The sequence below is a fragment of the Chlamydotis macqueenii genome, chromosome Z (genome assembly GCF_036417535.1).
Source record: "Chlamydotis macqueenii isolate bChlMac1 chromosome Z, bChlMac1.mat, whole genome shotgun sequence".
Classification (NCBI taxonomy): Eukaryota; Metazoa; Chordata; class Aves; order Otidiformes; family Otididae; genus Chlamydotis; species Chlamydotis macqueenii.
In genome coordinates this window covers 36,621,883-36,636,904 of record NC_141593.1, presented here as the reverse complement: position 1 = coordinate 36,636,904, position 15,022 = coordinate 36,621,883, and the positions used below count along the sequence as shown (strand labels likewise).

At 43.1% G+C, this 15,022-nt stretch overlaps 1 protein-coding gene across 5 annotated transcripts; it reads right to left on the bottom strand.

The window, feature by feature from the left end:
- Positions 1–6,110: 6,110 nt before the first annotated feature.
- Positions 6,111–14,956, bottom strand: NMRK1 (nicotinamide riboside kinase 1). 5 transcript variants are annotated; one of them, XM_086771044.1, is made up of 9 exons: positions 14,473–14,951; positions 12,386–12,445; positions 11,871–11,961; positions 11,261–11,309; positions 9,679–9,850; positions 9,529–9,600; positions 8,416–8,522; positions 7,361–7,450; positions 6,111–6,978 (listed from the first exon to the last, which is right to left on the bottom strand). In XM_086771044.1, the coding sequence occupies exons 2-9, from the start codon at positions 12,412–12,414 to the stop codon at positions 6,959–6,961; spliced, it is 630 nt and encodes a 209-aa protein (XP_086627170.1). In that variant the 5' UTR covers positions 12,415–12,445; positions 14,473–14,951; the 3' UTR covers positions 6,111–6,958. The 5 variants fall into 5 exon arrangements, with proteins under 5 accessions (XP_086627170.1, XP_010123768.1, XP_086627169.1 ...); XM_010125466.2 differs by lacking the exon at positions 14,473–14,951 and having other exon boundaries at positions 12,386–12,448; XM_086771043.1 differs by lacking the exons at positions 6,111–6,978; positions 7,361–7,450 and having other exon boundaries at positions 7,479–8,522; positions 14,473–14,956.
- Positions 14,957–15,022: the final 66 nt, after the last annotated feature.

Genomic DNA, 15,022 nt, shown 5'->3' with positions numbered 1-15,022 from the left:
GCCGGCCGCGCACGCTCCCTCGCTCACTTCCGGCGCGGGGCGGAGAGAGAGGAAGGGCGGGAGGTGGCCCGGAGCGGGCCGGCAGGCAGGGAGTATCGCGAGAAGACGGACGGCAGCAGGTGCAGGCGCAGTCCCGTCGCGAGGTGTGCGGCGGCCGGTACGCCGGGGGCGTCTTTTGCGCGCGCGCGGTGGGCGGGTTAACGGTACGCAACGAAAGGCACAGGCAGCCCCCCGGAGAGTTTTTAAGATCAGTGCCCTTGCCACGTGCGCTAGCCCTCACAAGGAGGGGCGGAAAAGCTCGCTGTGGAATAGTGCTGGCCCAGCCTGCGGGCGAGGGCACGCTGGAACCCCTTTGTGTCTGAAGAGGATGCCTGCCTGCCTAGCTCCTCTGGAATCCTCACGCAAAAATTCAGGAGCACAAGTTCAGCAGTTGAGGAACCCCCGCTCTCGCTCGGCAGGCCGCAGGGCTCTGCCTGGGTGGCTGCTCCAGGTCGTGGTTGTTGCTTGAAATTGAAAGTAACTCTGAAACACTTAGAGTATGTTCAGAGAGGTATAAGGTCAAAGATTTCCACAAATCAAGCACACCTACCGGGGTTTTCAGTTTATGTTTATACATTAAAAGTTAAAATACCACACCTATCTAATACATATTCATTATGCTGAACAAGCACAACAGTTTACCTCTTTGACAGTCATCCCAGAGTATTTTGTGCCTTCATAGGGTTGAAGGTCAGTGGTGGTCTCAGGTGGTCGTTTGGGAAAGAGCACCCCTACGCCTCTGTCCTCTTAAGAACACCAGAGTTCTTGTTTTTCATGCTAATATCTTCTAAGAAGTCTTTAGGTGTTCTTCATCTGATGTTTTTTAGCTTGCTACCCAAGTATTTCTTAAGCATTATCTATTGAAAACAAGTCAACTTCACATATAGTCTAAACAATCCTTGGCTAAAATTCATACCACAAATTCCAGGTTAGTTTTTTAAATCCTTGAATTATATTCTGTCCTAAAGTGATTAATCTATTTTATAACATATATTATTTCTATTTTATCTAGATGAATATATGTATTTGAGGTAACATGGGGAGGTACGTGTCCAGCCCTGTGCAGCTCCCAGCCACAAGCAGCAAGGTGGCTGTACTGGCAAGAGGCAGGAGCCAAAAAGGGACCTGTGCAAGTGCTTCTGTGCCAAATTAAAGCCAGATTATGCTTCCTGGAAACAAGCACGGGGACCAGCTGCTGGGAGAGAAAAGCAAGGACGCAGGTTAAACAGTGTCTAGCAATGCATGAGTCACTAGACACTAGGTTTCCCCTCCACAATAACACACTTTCACCCTGAGGACAATTGAGCACATCCTCCACCTGACAAATCTTGTTTTACTGGGTGCTGACACCCTCAGTGTCTCCTGCCGCAAGCCACCATGCTCCTTTCCAGTGGGCTTTGAGAAGAGGCAGCTCCTACCAGAGAGCCTGCTTTGTAAAGGCCCGTCCCTTTCTCAGTTTGAGAACCTGAAGAGCACTGTCCTACATCACTCTCCTGTCTAAGGACATGCAGGAAGTGTTTGTTAGTCTTTTAGTAAACCACATAGCGTAACAGCAGAACAGGAGAGAGAAGTTTTTTGGCACACTGCCCGTCTCTTTGTGGAAATAGGACCATGAGCCTCCTAATGGAAACACTGTCACTTTACTCCTAATATTTTACTCTCACACTACTCTTACTCTCTTGCAACTACGTTAACTGACTGGAAAATTTTGACTCTAAGGGTGTTCCGTGGCAGTGACGGAGATAAAGCACAGACGTTATTCCCAGTTGGATGGACAAAAGAGTCATTGTTTCCAAGGGCACAGTTAGTGGTTTCCTAGAATAGGAAACACTCTGTATGTGACAAAACCAACACCTGAATCAATTATGTGCAGTGTAAACAGTTAGAAATTCAGCTTTTACACCTAACTTTGAGGGTCAGAGAGGGAGCAATAGCTGTGTGAGATAAAAATCTTGTTCTTACTACATTAGTGTTTATGACTACTGCATCGTCATGTCCTTTCCATTATTTTGACATAATGAAGGTTAAGAAAGCACCTTCTTGATGTCAAACTAATCCTGTAGTTGCATTTCTGCGGTTCTTATGTATAAGCCATTAGCCCATTAGCCTTCTGTAGAACACCACCACTTCTATCATCATGATGTTTCTAAAGATAAGCAAGACACATAGCAAGGTTTCCTTTGGCTACGACAGCCTGAAGTTGCAGCCAGCAGAATGTGAGACCGCTTCCCAAAAAAACATCTTTTATTCACAAAAAGAACCACAGGCTCCTGTCCTGCTGCTCTCCTCAACCACTTTACAGCTAGTACAGCCCTGGCTGTCAAAAAGCATCTGCCAGAGGCAAACCAGATTTTTCCTGTCAGGGGCTGTACCACCTTCAAAGCAAAAGCATTCTACCAACATATCAACGTTGCAGGGGAGTTCTGTAAAATTTAAAATGGCACCTGAAATACTTTATCTCCCAAAGAGACTCAGCAGAGTTTATTGTCTTTTCCCACTAAGGTAAACTGCTGTAGCAGCCGGCAACTTAGGCACCACAGGTGAGCCTGGCCAGTTTCTGTAGTCCATCCGTGGTATAGTCCTGCCTGCTTCTTTCTTCCAACCCTAACCATTCTATGATTCTATGATTCTATGAATTGTCAAAGATCTCTGGCCTGTGCTGTAACTACAAGCTGCTGAACTACAGTACCATGTATATATTGATTGATTATTTACACCACAAATGCATAAATCTATACTGGAGCTCATCTACCCCTTTTGCCCATGGGTGGATCTCACAAAACTGAGCTCCTTGCTACTGGACTACTTGAGAAAGCTCAGTATGATCTGCAGACTTGGGGAATTTCATTGTTCATTCCCTCCTCTGAATCTTAATAACTTGTTTAAGTTATTAAAATGTGTTTGGCAGGATTCAATCTTGCCTTAGTAGTTCGACGTGACTAAAGGTTTTACCTGCTTGACAGGGTCGCAAGGTTATAAGAAGGACATTTGACAGTCGAGCAAGCAAAAGACAGGAAACTGGGCTGGGGGCTGATGGCCACGGGGATGTCAACAACTCCACGTATGGGACGGGCCGCTTATATGCCTTTAGCCAATTAACACCTGTACAACAACGCGTGATATGCTCTTAGCCAATCAGTACCTGTTGCGGACAATGCAGGTGACCAATGGAATGTAGATTGTGAGCTCCAAAAAAGAAGACAGGCAAAGTGGGGAGACTGGAGGTGGGGGAGGAGGTTATAAATACTGTAATTGTGAACTAAGGAGGTGTGCCTCTACCGTGAGACACACTCAACTCAGCTGACTTGTTTGCTCTGGCGACTTTGTCCTATGCGAATTTTTCAGGGTGAGTGTCTATTTCTCACACGGGGCTTAACATTATCTCTACCACCTTCCCCCACTGAGCTGCACAGGGGGGAAGAGGGAATGGGGGTTACGGTCAGTCCATCACACGTTGTTTCATGCCGCTGCTTCGTCATCAGGGGTCCCTCCCACAGGCCACAGTCCTTTGTGAACTGCTCAGGCGTGGGTCATCTCTTCCATGGGGTGCAGTCCCTCCAGAATAGCTGCCCCAGTGAGCCCTACATGGGCCACAGCCTCCTTCAGGCATCCGCCTGCCCCGGCGTAGGGCCCTCCACGGGCTGCAAGTGGATCTCTGCTCCTCCATGGACCTCCGTGGGCTGCAGGGGGACAACCTGCTCCACCATGGTCATCACCACAGGCTGCAGGGGAATCTTGGCCAGGAGCCGCATTACTGCTCCCCCTCCTTCTTCACTGACCTTGGCGTCTGCAGCCGTTCCTCTCACAAGAAATACTTCACAACAGGCTGGCAGACGCCTCTGAGGATCTTTTTACATGTCATTCACATCTCAGTCGGGCCCAGTAGGCTGCCTGGCAGGAGGCCAGAGGATGAGGCCTGCAAGGCCCAAAAGGCTTGCACCTCCCCCTCTCTGCCCGTGCTCAGCATCTTCACTTCCTTTTTTTTTCCCCTTTTTTCCCCCTTCTTAAATGTGTTATTGCAGAGGCGTTATCAGAGAACATTCTGCTACCGATTGGCTCGGCCTTGGCCAGCAGCAGGTTCGCCCTAGGCCCGGCCGAGTCCACTGAAAAAAGGGGAGCGACTTCTAGCAGTTTCCTACAGAAGCTGCCACTGTAGCCACCCCTCATTAAACAAACCAGAACATGGCAAAGTTTTAGTAGCTGGGGTGCGGGGCTAAAGGAGTGGCTTCTGTTAGAAGTTGCTAGAGGCTTCCCCCATGTCCAATAGAGCCAATGCCAGCCAGCTCCAAGACAGACACACTGCTGGCCAAAGCTGAGCCTGTCACTGATGGTTCAAGGGTCTCTATGAGAACGTATTTAAGAAGTGGGGGGAAAAACTTGTTGTCCAACAGCAGCTGGGGAAGAGGAGTGAGAATGTGTGAGGGAAACAACTCTGCAGACACCAAGGTGAACAAGGAGGGGAAGAAGGTGCTCCAGGCATGGTAGCAGAGATTCTCGAGCAGCCACTGCTGAAGACCATGGTGTTATGAGTGAAAAGCAGGTGTGGATCCCTCAGGGACGAGGCACAACACTCAGCAAGTTAAAAGCTTTGGTGTTATGGAAAGCAGAATGGGAGTCCTGGGACACCAACACTCATCAAATGGGGACCTGATGTAGTGGAGCCCTGCTCTGGAGTGAATGATTTATACTGGTGCCTGTGCAAGAGTATGCGCAGCTGCAAAGGGAGTAACTATCCTAGGTTACCGTAACAAGGAGATAAGATGTGCTTCGGACTCTACGTACTTGGATGGGGGAGGCAAACTGTGCTGGGTTACCATACCAAAGTTGTCTTGCGTGCTACACATGGTGAGGCAGCCTGTCCCCCTTGCAGCCCGTGGAGGCCCACGGAGGAGCAGAGATCCACCTGCAGCCCGTAGAGGACCCCACGCCGGCACAGGTGGATGCCCAAAAGAAGCTGTGACCCCACGGGAAGCCAGTGCTGGAGCAGGCTCCTAGCAGGACCTGTGGCTTCATGGAGAGAAGCCCACCCTGGAGCAGGTTTTCTGGCAGTTTGTTCCTGAAGGACTACCCCCATGGAAGGGACCCATACTGGAGCAGTTCATGAAGAACTGCAGCCCATGGGAAGGACTCATGTTGGAGAAGTTTGTGGAGTACTGTGTCCTGTGGGAGCGACTCCACACTGGAGTAGGGGAAGAGTGCAAGGAGTCCTCCTCCCCAAGGAGAAAGGAGTGGCAGAGATAACGTGATGAAGTGACCACAACCCCCATTCTCCATCTCCCTATGCTGCTCAAGAGGAAGACATAGAGAAATTTGGAGTCAAGTTGAGCCCAGGAAGAAGGGAGAGCTGAGGGAAAGGCGTTTTAAGATTTGTTTTTATTTCTTATTATCCTACTCTGGTGTTAATTGGCAATAAATTAAATTAATTTCCCGAAGCCCGTCACCTATGATGGTAATTGCTGAGTCATCTCCAAAGGCCAGCAGGTTGAGGGAGGTGATTCTCCTCCTCTACTCTGCCCTGGTGAGACCCCACCTGCAGTACTGTGTCCAGTTCTGGAGTGCCCAACATAAGAAGGACATGAACCAGTTGGAGAGGGACCAGAGGAGGGCCACAAAGATGATAAGAGGGCTGGAGCACCTTTCCTATGAGGACAGGCTGAGAGAGTTGGGGCTGTTCAGCCTGGAGAAGAGGAGGCTCCAGGGAGACCTTCTAGTGGTCTTCCAGTACCTCAAGGGGGCCTACAGGAAAGATGGGAAGAGACTGTTCAGTAGGGCCTGTTGTGATAGGACAAGGGGTAACGGTTTTGAAATAGAGGGAGGTAGATTTAGATCAGACATTAGGAAAAGATTTTTTATGCTGAGGGTGGTAGAACACTGGAACAGGTTGCCCAGAGAGGTGGTGGATGCCCCAGCCCTGGAAACGTTCAAGGCCAGGTTGGATGAGGCTCTGAGCAACCTGATCTAGTTGGGGATGTCCCTGCTCCTTGCAGGGGGGTTGGACTAGATAACCTTTGAAGGTCCCTTCCAACCATAACCATTCTATGATTCTGTAAATCTGTAACATACATTTAGCATACTGGATTTCTGAACACTTTAATTAGTATAATTTCAACCTGAGCTATGAAAATTAACAAGAATTATTTCTTCCTTCCTCCTCCCTGAAGCATATATTTATTGTCTAGGAGTCTATGTCATCCCAAGTACCATACATGTACTTAATTTTGTTAGCAATACATCCACATACTGTCCAACATCATCTTCTCCCATCTTTTTCCAACAATCTGACTTCTCTCCAAGTTTGTTTGGGTTTTTTTAAATATCCGTTCCAAACTGCTCCAAATAATACACAACATACAAATTATTTGACAAACACAAGAGAGGTATTTAGCAAGTCTAAGAAAAGTTCAGTTGTGATATATTCCATAACAGCTTCAGTTACTGAATAAGCAGTGTAACAGCTTACACAGTCTTAAACTTACTATTGCCACAGCATATAGCTAATTCCTCTAACCACATTTATCAGTGATCAGCAGCTCACAGAAATATTACAGGTAATCACTGCCATTCCTATATGGACATTTCAAATTGCATTCATCCATGTTCAAATATCCAACAAAACCACATCTTTATAGTTTAGTTTTGTACACAAAAATGTTTATGTTCTTTGAAATGCACGCATTCAATCAGATTTACACATCAGTCAAACATGACTGACTGAAGAAATTTTAAACAATAACGCACTGTTGCTACTACTCAACAATATCTGAGGCTTACAGAGTTAATAGTCCCTATAAATCTACTTGTGTTGTATAAACTAGTACTATGGACGTACCATAACACCTGCTCAGTTGGTAAGCTTGCCAAGTATGACTGTCTTGTGGCTTTCAGTTCATATCACGTGGAACCCAGGCTTTCTACATTATCATGCTGTGACCTGCTGATCTAAAATAAAAGTAGGAAGTACACATTTAACCTGTAGTGTCATTTCTCTGTTTGCACATGACATCAGTATATATTAGAAACTAATACCACCAGCACATCTGCTTTCATTGCTGTTTTGCCCCATGTTCCTTTTGTTGCCTTTTTAAAAATTATTATTTCATCATTAGATAACAGTGGATTCACCTATTATTTCAGAACATCCAATTTTAAAGTTATAGCTTATGATGACAGAGTAACAGATAAACATGTATAAGGACTGTAATACATCTATATAGGGAGATACAGATCTTTATAATCCTTGCAGTGTTTTCAAATAAAAGGATTAGCCTCTTGTTAACTTGGAATGGGATACATAGATTGAGTTTACAGCGACATTACTTACTTCCTTTCCTCAACTTTTTTAATTCCTGTATTATATCACTATATACACAGGATAAAAGCTCCTCTTGGGATTTTGTTCCATCCAAATAAACTAAGAAAGACAAAAGAAAACATTTTCATGAGTTCTACGCAAAACATCTTTAATAGCAATTAGCAAAGTTTTCAGTATTCATATGGGTGCAAACAGAAGTGATGAAAAAGAAAAAGCAATAATCTCCCTTTTCCTCATTCCCAAATTAATTTTACAGGTTAAAAAATAACATAATGGAAAAGTATTCTAGTTAATAATTAATTTTAATTTTTTTGTGGTACAGAAGTCTCCATAAGGGTAGAGGTAATATTAGGACAGTAGAGCAATGGAATAATTCAGCAGAAAGGTTCCTATGCGGTGGAAGAGCTCAGGTTCTTCCTCAGCTTCAGGGTTTGAGCAATTCAAGGAAGGGCACTGCCGTTCCCACCCTCACTGCACAGCAAGAAGTGGTGGCCCCAGTCTTCCAGCTGATGGAGCAGCAACCCGACTTCTCCTTCCTCTGGCCCCCACTCTAGAAGCAGGCAGCCCAACAGCTGCACAAGTGTGAACATCACAGAAGCTCGTGGCAGGGCCTCATCAGCTGGCCCAGCTTTGACACTTCTCATCCAAGACTAGTGACTTTAGTGTGTACAAAAAGCACCTAGGAAGTATCTTTAGCTTATTATAGGACTTCAACCAGGATTTTCATTCCGTTTCAAAGAATTCTGCCAGTGCATCAGCTATTGTCTCAGGAGCTTCCTATTTAGCCATATGCATGTATGCACACATAGACTTAGCTTCTTAAATTGACTTAATTAGTGATCAGACATTTCTATTTTTAATCTCATAGTTTTCATTATTAAAAAAACCCAAAACCCTATAGACTTGAAAAATAAACCAACAAGAGGTCCAAGCCTACCACCCAAGTGCCACAAAAAATATTTGAAGAAAACTTTGTCCCATACAAAAAAACCCACAACCCAACAAAAACTGCACAAATGCCACCACACAAGCATTTTGTAAGTTTAAAATCAAGGATATCATACCAACGTTACTTGCATTCTCTTCCATTTCATTTTTGTATTTCAGATACATAGGCCACACGTGTCCATCGAAGTACCCTGGTGTATCTGCTGGCTGATAGACTCTGGTGCTACACAAAAATATATTTGCTATCCAATGCAAGTTTTACATTTTTCCCCAGCTGGTTTAATAAGAGCATCTATCCAAAATAAAAACAGGCTGGCAGGCTGCGTAACTGTTCAAGCAAAGGAGGCTCCTTTGTTTTAATCTAATCTGTCATACTAACTCTTTCTAACTTACTTATTTCTGCCAATCAAATTACATTTAAGATGATGTAAAAGGATTTTTTTTTAATTGAAAAAGGTTATTAAATATAAATTAAGCCATACTGAAAGTGTTACCCAAATAAATTACTTTTTTAATTTGGTATACAGATTTCTCAAGTTTTAAATGACTAGTGGTTTTGTCTAGTCACTTCAGCCTGGACATGAAAGTCCTTTAAAGGTGAGTCTATTGAGAAACCAAGAAAGTGGAACCAACCAAAGCCAGCTGAATAGAGGATTTCTTCACTTAGCCAGCAGATTCTGACTTTGTGCACACATATTTCTCCAAGCACACAGTACTGATTCAAATTTGGAGGCAAGTCAGACACTGGCTCAATAATCTGTATCAGGTATATGGTACAACTAATGCACAGTCTAAATGAAGTATACACTAAAACTACACATGAAGATTGTTACTTTAACAATAATCATCGTGTAGCTGTATTCAGCAAAGGATAAGACTGGTTAGTATTTTTTAAATTGTTTATCTTTTTAAACATGGTTTAACTCCAATGTGCAGCCAGTAATTTAAATAATTTGTCTGGGCAACAAATTATCTTCTCACTGTTTGTAAAACATTTAACACTTTAATATCCCTGTGCTCTAAAACTGAAGCCCCCCCCAACCCACACATCTCTGCATGCTTTTGTTAATGTTGGTTAAATACCCTCTCAGTCTTCCCTGGGAATCACAGAGGACAGATGATCTTAATAGCTTATATTTGACAAGCACTGAAGAAAAGCCAGTATAAAAGAACCACTCCAGGGTAGGGGCTACAGTGACCCTCTGTGAGAAATAACAGAATAATCTTACCTCCTTCTCCTTTTGCACTCTTCATAAGGAAGGGTCAAAAAATATCTTCTATTCCATAGTTCATTAAGTGGCCTAAGATAATAATATATTTAGTTCCCTCTTCCTTTTAAGGGCAGCTCTTAATATACTAGATTACATATTATTGCTTACTCATAATTGTATAGCAGAAAGCCTTCAACAATCAAAATATAAACGTCATCTGTATTTTTCAGATTGTCACACGTATTCTGCGGCTCTTCTGTCACAACACCTGAGCTTGCTGGGCTGTTCATCCAGTTGTGAATACTTTTCACCATTTCATCCATATAGAGGGCATCAAGTACTACATGAAAATAGAAAGTTAGGCACCCTTTAAAAGCAGAGAATAAAAATATACCGAACCCTTAAGTACCTCTAGGTTAATCAATAAGAATCAAATAATCTATGTACAAGTAAGTTAAAGGGAATGGGATTACCCCCAAAATTCTCTCTCACACATATAAGTAGTTCCATGTTTGCAACTGATGACACCCTGAAACTAAAGCTTTCCCCTAGACTGGGGTATTTCTGATGAGTATGGTCTCTCTCTGAACTCTGTGGCATCAAAAAGTGTGAACTCACTTCACAGCCCTTCCCTGCAAGGACTGCTCTCCTATTCCACAAAACTTATAAAACCCTACTTACCCCTAAGACCTCTAGCCTTCTGCCAATTGTCGCTGACACAGAAGAAGGGAGGGGGCACTTAAATACTTTTGCTTCATGTTTTTATTGAGTTTCAGGTATTTGGAGGGTGCGGATGGCTGGATTGGATTGAAAGGAGGATGCCACACAAAACAAAACAGCACAATGTAGCACTGTTTTTTGTCTGCAGACTTGTAAGAACATACCAACTAAGTACTGAATGTTAAGGAGAAGGCAGCCTTTGGTAACAGAAGAACAAACACATTTTAGAGGTGCTTTTAAGAGCAGCATTAAATCCAGATATTTTAACCAGAATGTCCAACTTATCCCTCCAGTTTTACATTCCAGTTCATGGAGTCTAGAAGTTGAGTGAAAGACTGCATAGCTAGTAAGAGTTAGTTTTCATATACAATTTAATGTTCTGGCCAATGTTCCTGAGGAATAGATTTTGTGATCACCAAGTATCAACAGAGATTAGCTAATCATCAACTGTTCACAACTCAATACGACCTGAACCGAAGTTTGTAAGACTAAATTGGCACGCTGAGCCAGCATTAACCATGAACTTCAAAACGTGTAGTCTCTGTGTGATATATGACATGAAATAAAGATGTCAGAATCAGACCCAAGTTTTGATTGATCTGGAATGACAGTGAAAGAGATTCAGTGGTGACATCCCATGAGTTCATTATCAAAGTGGAAAAAAAATCCATCATTACACAGAAAGTGATGAGGTTAATTAAGCTTATGCCAGTGCTGCAAGCCAAGGCTTTCCACTGAACAGTGCCATTTGCTACTGCACCAGATGCAACTGTAGAAATAGAGGAAAAGATTCAAAAGAGAAAAGGAAAGGTTAAGCACTAGCTTGAGCTATTTACTAGTTCAGAAAGTTTTCTTATTTATCTCAGTAAGCTAAGAGAAACTGAGCAAAGGATTGCTCTTAAACAACCATTTGTTTACTGCCTTTGTTCAGGAGGGAAGAGGGGCAGGAGATAGAGGGGAAGAAGGGCTGAGGCTCAGCACAACAGAGTTTCAGTACAATGTTCAAAAGCAATGCATCAAAGTTACTGACCATCATATAACTTAAATCCACGTTCATCTGTTTCTACTTCAGACTCTGGCTGAAGGGGGAAAAAAAAAATATTGACTATTTTCAAGGCTGCTTTTATGACCACTTTCACAGATATGTGTCCTTCAGTTACAAACATAAGTGTTATATAGCTTTGTATCCCAATTGATTAAATTTATCTTCAAAATTAAACAGCTGTATACAATTATTAAAATACTTACTTAACCTAGAACAATAAATTGTCCAAATCATACCTCTTAAGTTAATTACAGCTTTACTTCAGAAATAAGAACAGCTTCACTAACTGCATCATTGACTTGATTAGCACAAAGTATCTTGAAAAATGCATCCAACATACACCTGTCCCTTATTTTAAAAGGATATCAAAGAGGAAAGTGAACTTCTTTTTGCTAAGTATACTCAGTGGTTTTGGCCACTGAAAGTTCAATTACCCTAGTGCTCCTTTTATGTCTCTTTCCCATTAAGTTACCATTATTTTAAGCAGCATCAATTTAAAAAAATTATCAATAGGAGAATTGCAAAGAGAAGAAATGAAACGAAAATCTACTCAAGCCTACTTTTACCTATCAGGTCTTTCTGTCAATACTGTTACCTTAAAGAAGTCATCCTGGGAGATTATATCACAGTTGGGAAGCATTTTCTTAAGCTTTTCTGCCAGCGTTGTTTTCCCCCCATTTGTTACACTGAGTTAGAAAAAATAGTAAAAACCGCATCAAGACAAAAATCTATCTTTTAAACATATGTACAAGCTCACAGACAAGTTTCTATATAGTTAGAGTAAACCACAAAGACACAATCAAAAAACCTGCAAAAGTTTATTCACATTAAATACTCTCTACGTTTAGAAATTCTCTGTCAGATTCCAACAGCTTTCAGACAGTAAATTTAGCAGTGCCAAGAATGGTTAGAGAAAGGTGGTACCGGAGATCTCCAACAGAGACAAGAGCAATTTCTTAAGAGTTATGTGCCATAAAATTAGACGATTATGTGTTGTATTTGTAATCTATTTTCAAAAAATATCCATTCATAAAGAGAAATGACATCACATCATCCTGAAAGGAAGACCAGTCTTGAGCTGTAGAGGAAATTTAATTTGCTAATACTTACCCTCCAAGGCCAATAACCAATACTTTCATAGTTTGTTTTCTCCTCAGTTCTTCCTTTTCACTGTCAAAGATAGTAGCCAGTGAAAACTCTTAATTTAGCAACATGGAAAGCAGCTATTGTATTAAGAAATACCAACTATAGATAAGACTTACTTTCTGTCTTCTTTTTCTTTTTGCAAAGCTACTATCAGAACCTTGACTACTTGTTCTAATGCTGACAAAAAGCCTGCAACATACATGCCACATCACAGATTTCAACACGTTTTACCTTAGATGGTATTTTAATCATTTGGGGGGAACTTTAAGAGATTCAGTTCTATCAATATTACTACCACAGAAGTCCCTAAAGAAAAGCACAATCACTAGCTCAAGCATTAATGGTATAAAAAAGATGAGGTTAAAAAGTTGTGATGACGGAACGAACAAAAACCTTAAAAAAGAGTTCAGTGATGTGCTGAGGAGAAAGATGTTTTTAAAATTTCATTAAAGGTTATAACAAAGAGACATGTTAAAAGACCGTCTTACAAATCTAGTCTCAGCAGTGTAAGAGTTCACTGCTCCCTTGTTGTGAGAATCAACAGCACAGACCACACAAGTGCTCCTCATCTGCTCCACCACAGAATAATCTGGAGTTATTAAAACTATTATAAAGGCAGTTTAAGCCATCCGAAGTGACTCAGCACTGAGAAGTACTAGGTGGCACTTGATCTTCTCCAGAAAAGATCCAGAAGAGACTGAAACTCTGAAAAAGGTTACATTTGTCCACCCACATTCCTGTTTCTGCCCAGAAACCAACACTGAGGCTCTGGCTGGCTGAACACCTTCAGCTGTCAGAGCTCCCAGAAGACAGTCCCTGACTCTTTCCCAGAACTTCCTTCTGGAGCAGATGTTCGCAGATCCCACAGTAAACTATACTGGAAAACTACTCCAGCTGAAAAATGGTTCTGCAAAGGAGAAGCGAGGGGAAGAATGTTGGTTTTCAGCTGAGCGAATTCCGTCTAGTTTATCATCCAGTTACCTGTGCCTGCAAAGGTATGGCGTAGCAGAAGGACAGGTAGTCGTGGCACTGCTTCTCTTGGCAGCAGCACTAGTCTACAGAGTTTGTCAAACCAGTTTAATATTTGTCAAATGTTGCTTTCCAAGAGCATACACCAATTAATAACTATTTAACCACAGGCAAACACCCTGTTTTTCATCTAGTCTGTCCTCCTAGGTCACATTTAAGGAGGTAAGGCTTATGACACCTAAGACCTGAAAGGACTGAGCAGGTAACTGTCTCCCCTTCCTCAACAAACAAGTATCTATACTACACTAGAAAAAAAAAGATTGTTACAAGGCATAAGTATGAAAGCAAAACCACACAATTTCTGTTAAGTTTTAGACATACACAGAGTCTAAAATAATAATATCCTTTTGTATTCGGTGCAATGATTGCAAGTTCAACTGCTCCAGAGGTCTGTGATGTGATCTTTGCAGTTGCTTTATATGTTTTCTCTGTTAGGAAAATTAAAAAAAAAAAAAAAACAAAACCAAACACCAAAAAGAAGATGTACTGACTAGTCCAAGGAGTCATCACCACGACGACAGCCATTGCTCTGCAGTGGTGCTGCATACCTACAGTAGTTGTTACTAGTAGGTTTTATAAGTTAGCATGTGAAGGTTTTCTAAGAATACTATAAACCTCAAGTTCAGCGATACATTGCATGTTTATAGTATTGGCTATCTATTCAAAGAGTGCAAACAGATTATCTGTTATCAGGAAGTGATGATACTCAGTCCATTAAAAAACAAAACCACCAAACACCCAATGTTCTTTTCTAAAAATCATCAGCAAGGTTTGTGTTCATGAGGATTAGCCTTTGTCCCACAAAAAAAAACCCACTATGTAACAAACTAAATAACATCTGGACACACATGCTGAGCTTTGGACTCTAAATTGCATCATTGTCTGCATGAAAGTTAATCCCAGCTCAAGGCAAAAACCACCAGGATGAAAAACCCCACCAAGCCTCCCTTCCCCCAGAGTAATGAGTAACAGAAATTGCAAAGGCAGATTTGTCACCAGTGTTGCAACAGCTAAACTAGTACCTGGGCTCGGTTTAGCATCTTTGAAGAGAACACAAACCCACGACAACCCTCACACGGAATTGCCATCACCGTTTTTTTAACGGCACAGCGTGATAAAGCTCCAGCAGACGGTAACGGCCCAGGCAACGGTTCCTTCTGGGCACCACCAGAACCGGGCGGGAAAGGTCCCTGCCAGGCACCAAGCCCACAGGCCCGGGCTGGCGGAGGGGCGGGCACGCCGGCCGCCGGGGAGCCCCACACCGCTCCCAGCAACTCCCAGCGCTTCAGCGCCTCGTTGGTTCGCGCATAACGGCAACCGCTTCTAAACGACACCGGGAGGGTCCTCGGCAGAAAGCCTCCCGGCTTACCGCGCATGCGCAGAGCCCGCGTTCAACGCCCCAGTTTACGGAGCTGTCCAAGGCGCGGCCCCCGCCGGGCACGAGGCTCCTGTCACACGCCCGGAACGGGCACCTCGACACCCACCGGTGCCACCAGGTCACGTCGCGTCGCGTCACGTCACGTCACGTCACGTCACGTCGCGTCGCGTCACGGCCCGTCTCACCCGCACTCC

What these genes read in the sequence shown, in the direction of transcription:
- NMRK1 (XM_086771043.1), bottom strand. Translation starts at nt 12,414, where the DNA reads ATGAAAGTATTGGTTATTGGCCTTGGAGG. An exon ending in TTGGTTATTGGCCTTGGAGG is followed by an intron (nt 11,962 to 12,385) that starts GTAAGTATTAGC and finishes TTTCTAACTCAG; the next exon opens with TGTAACAAATGGGGGGAAAA. An exon ending in GAGTGCAAAAGGAGAAGGAG is followed by an intron (nt 8,523 to 9,528) that starts GTAAGATTATTC and finishes ATTTTTGTGTAG; the next exon opens with CACCAGAGTCTATCAGCCAG.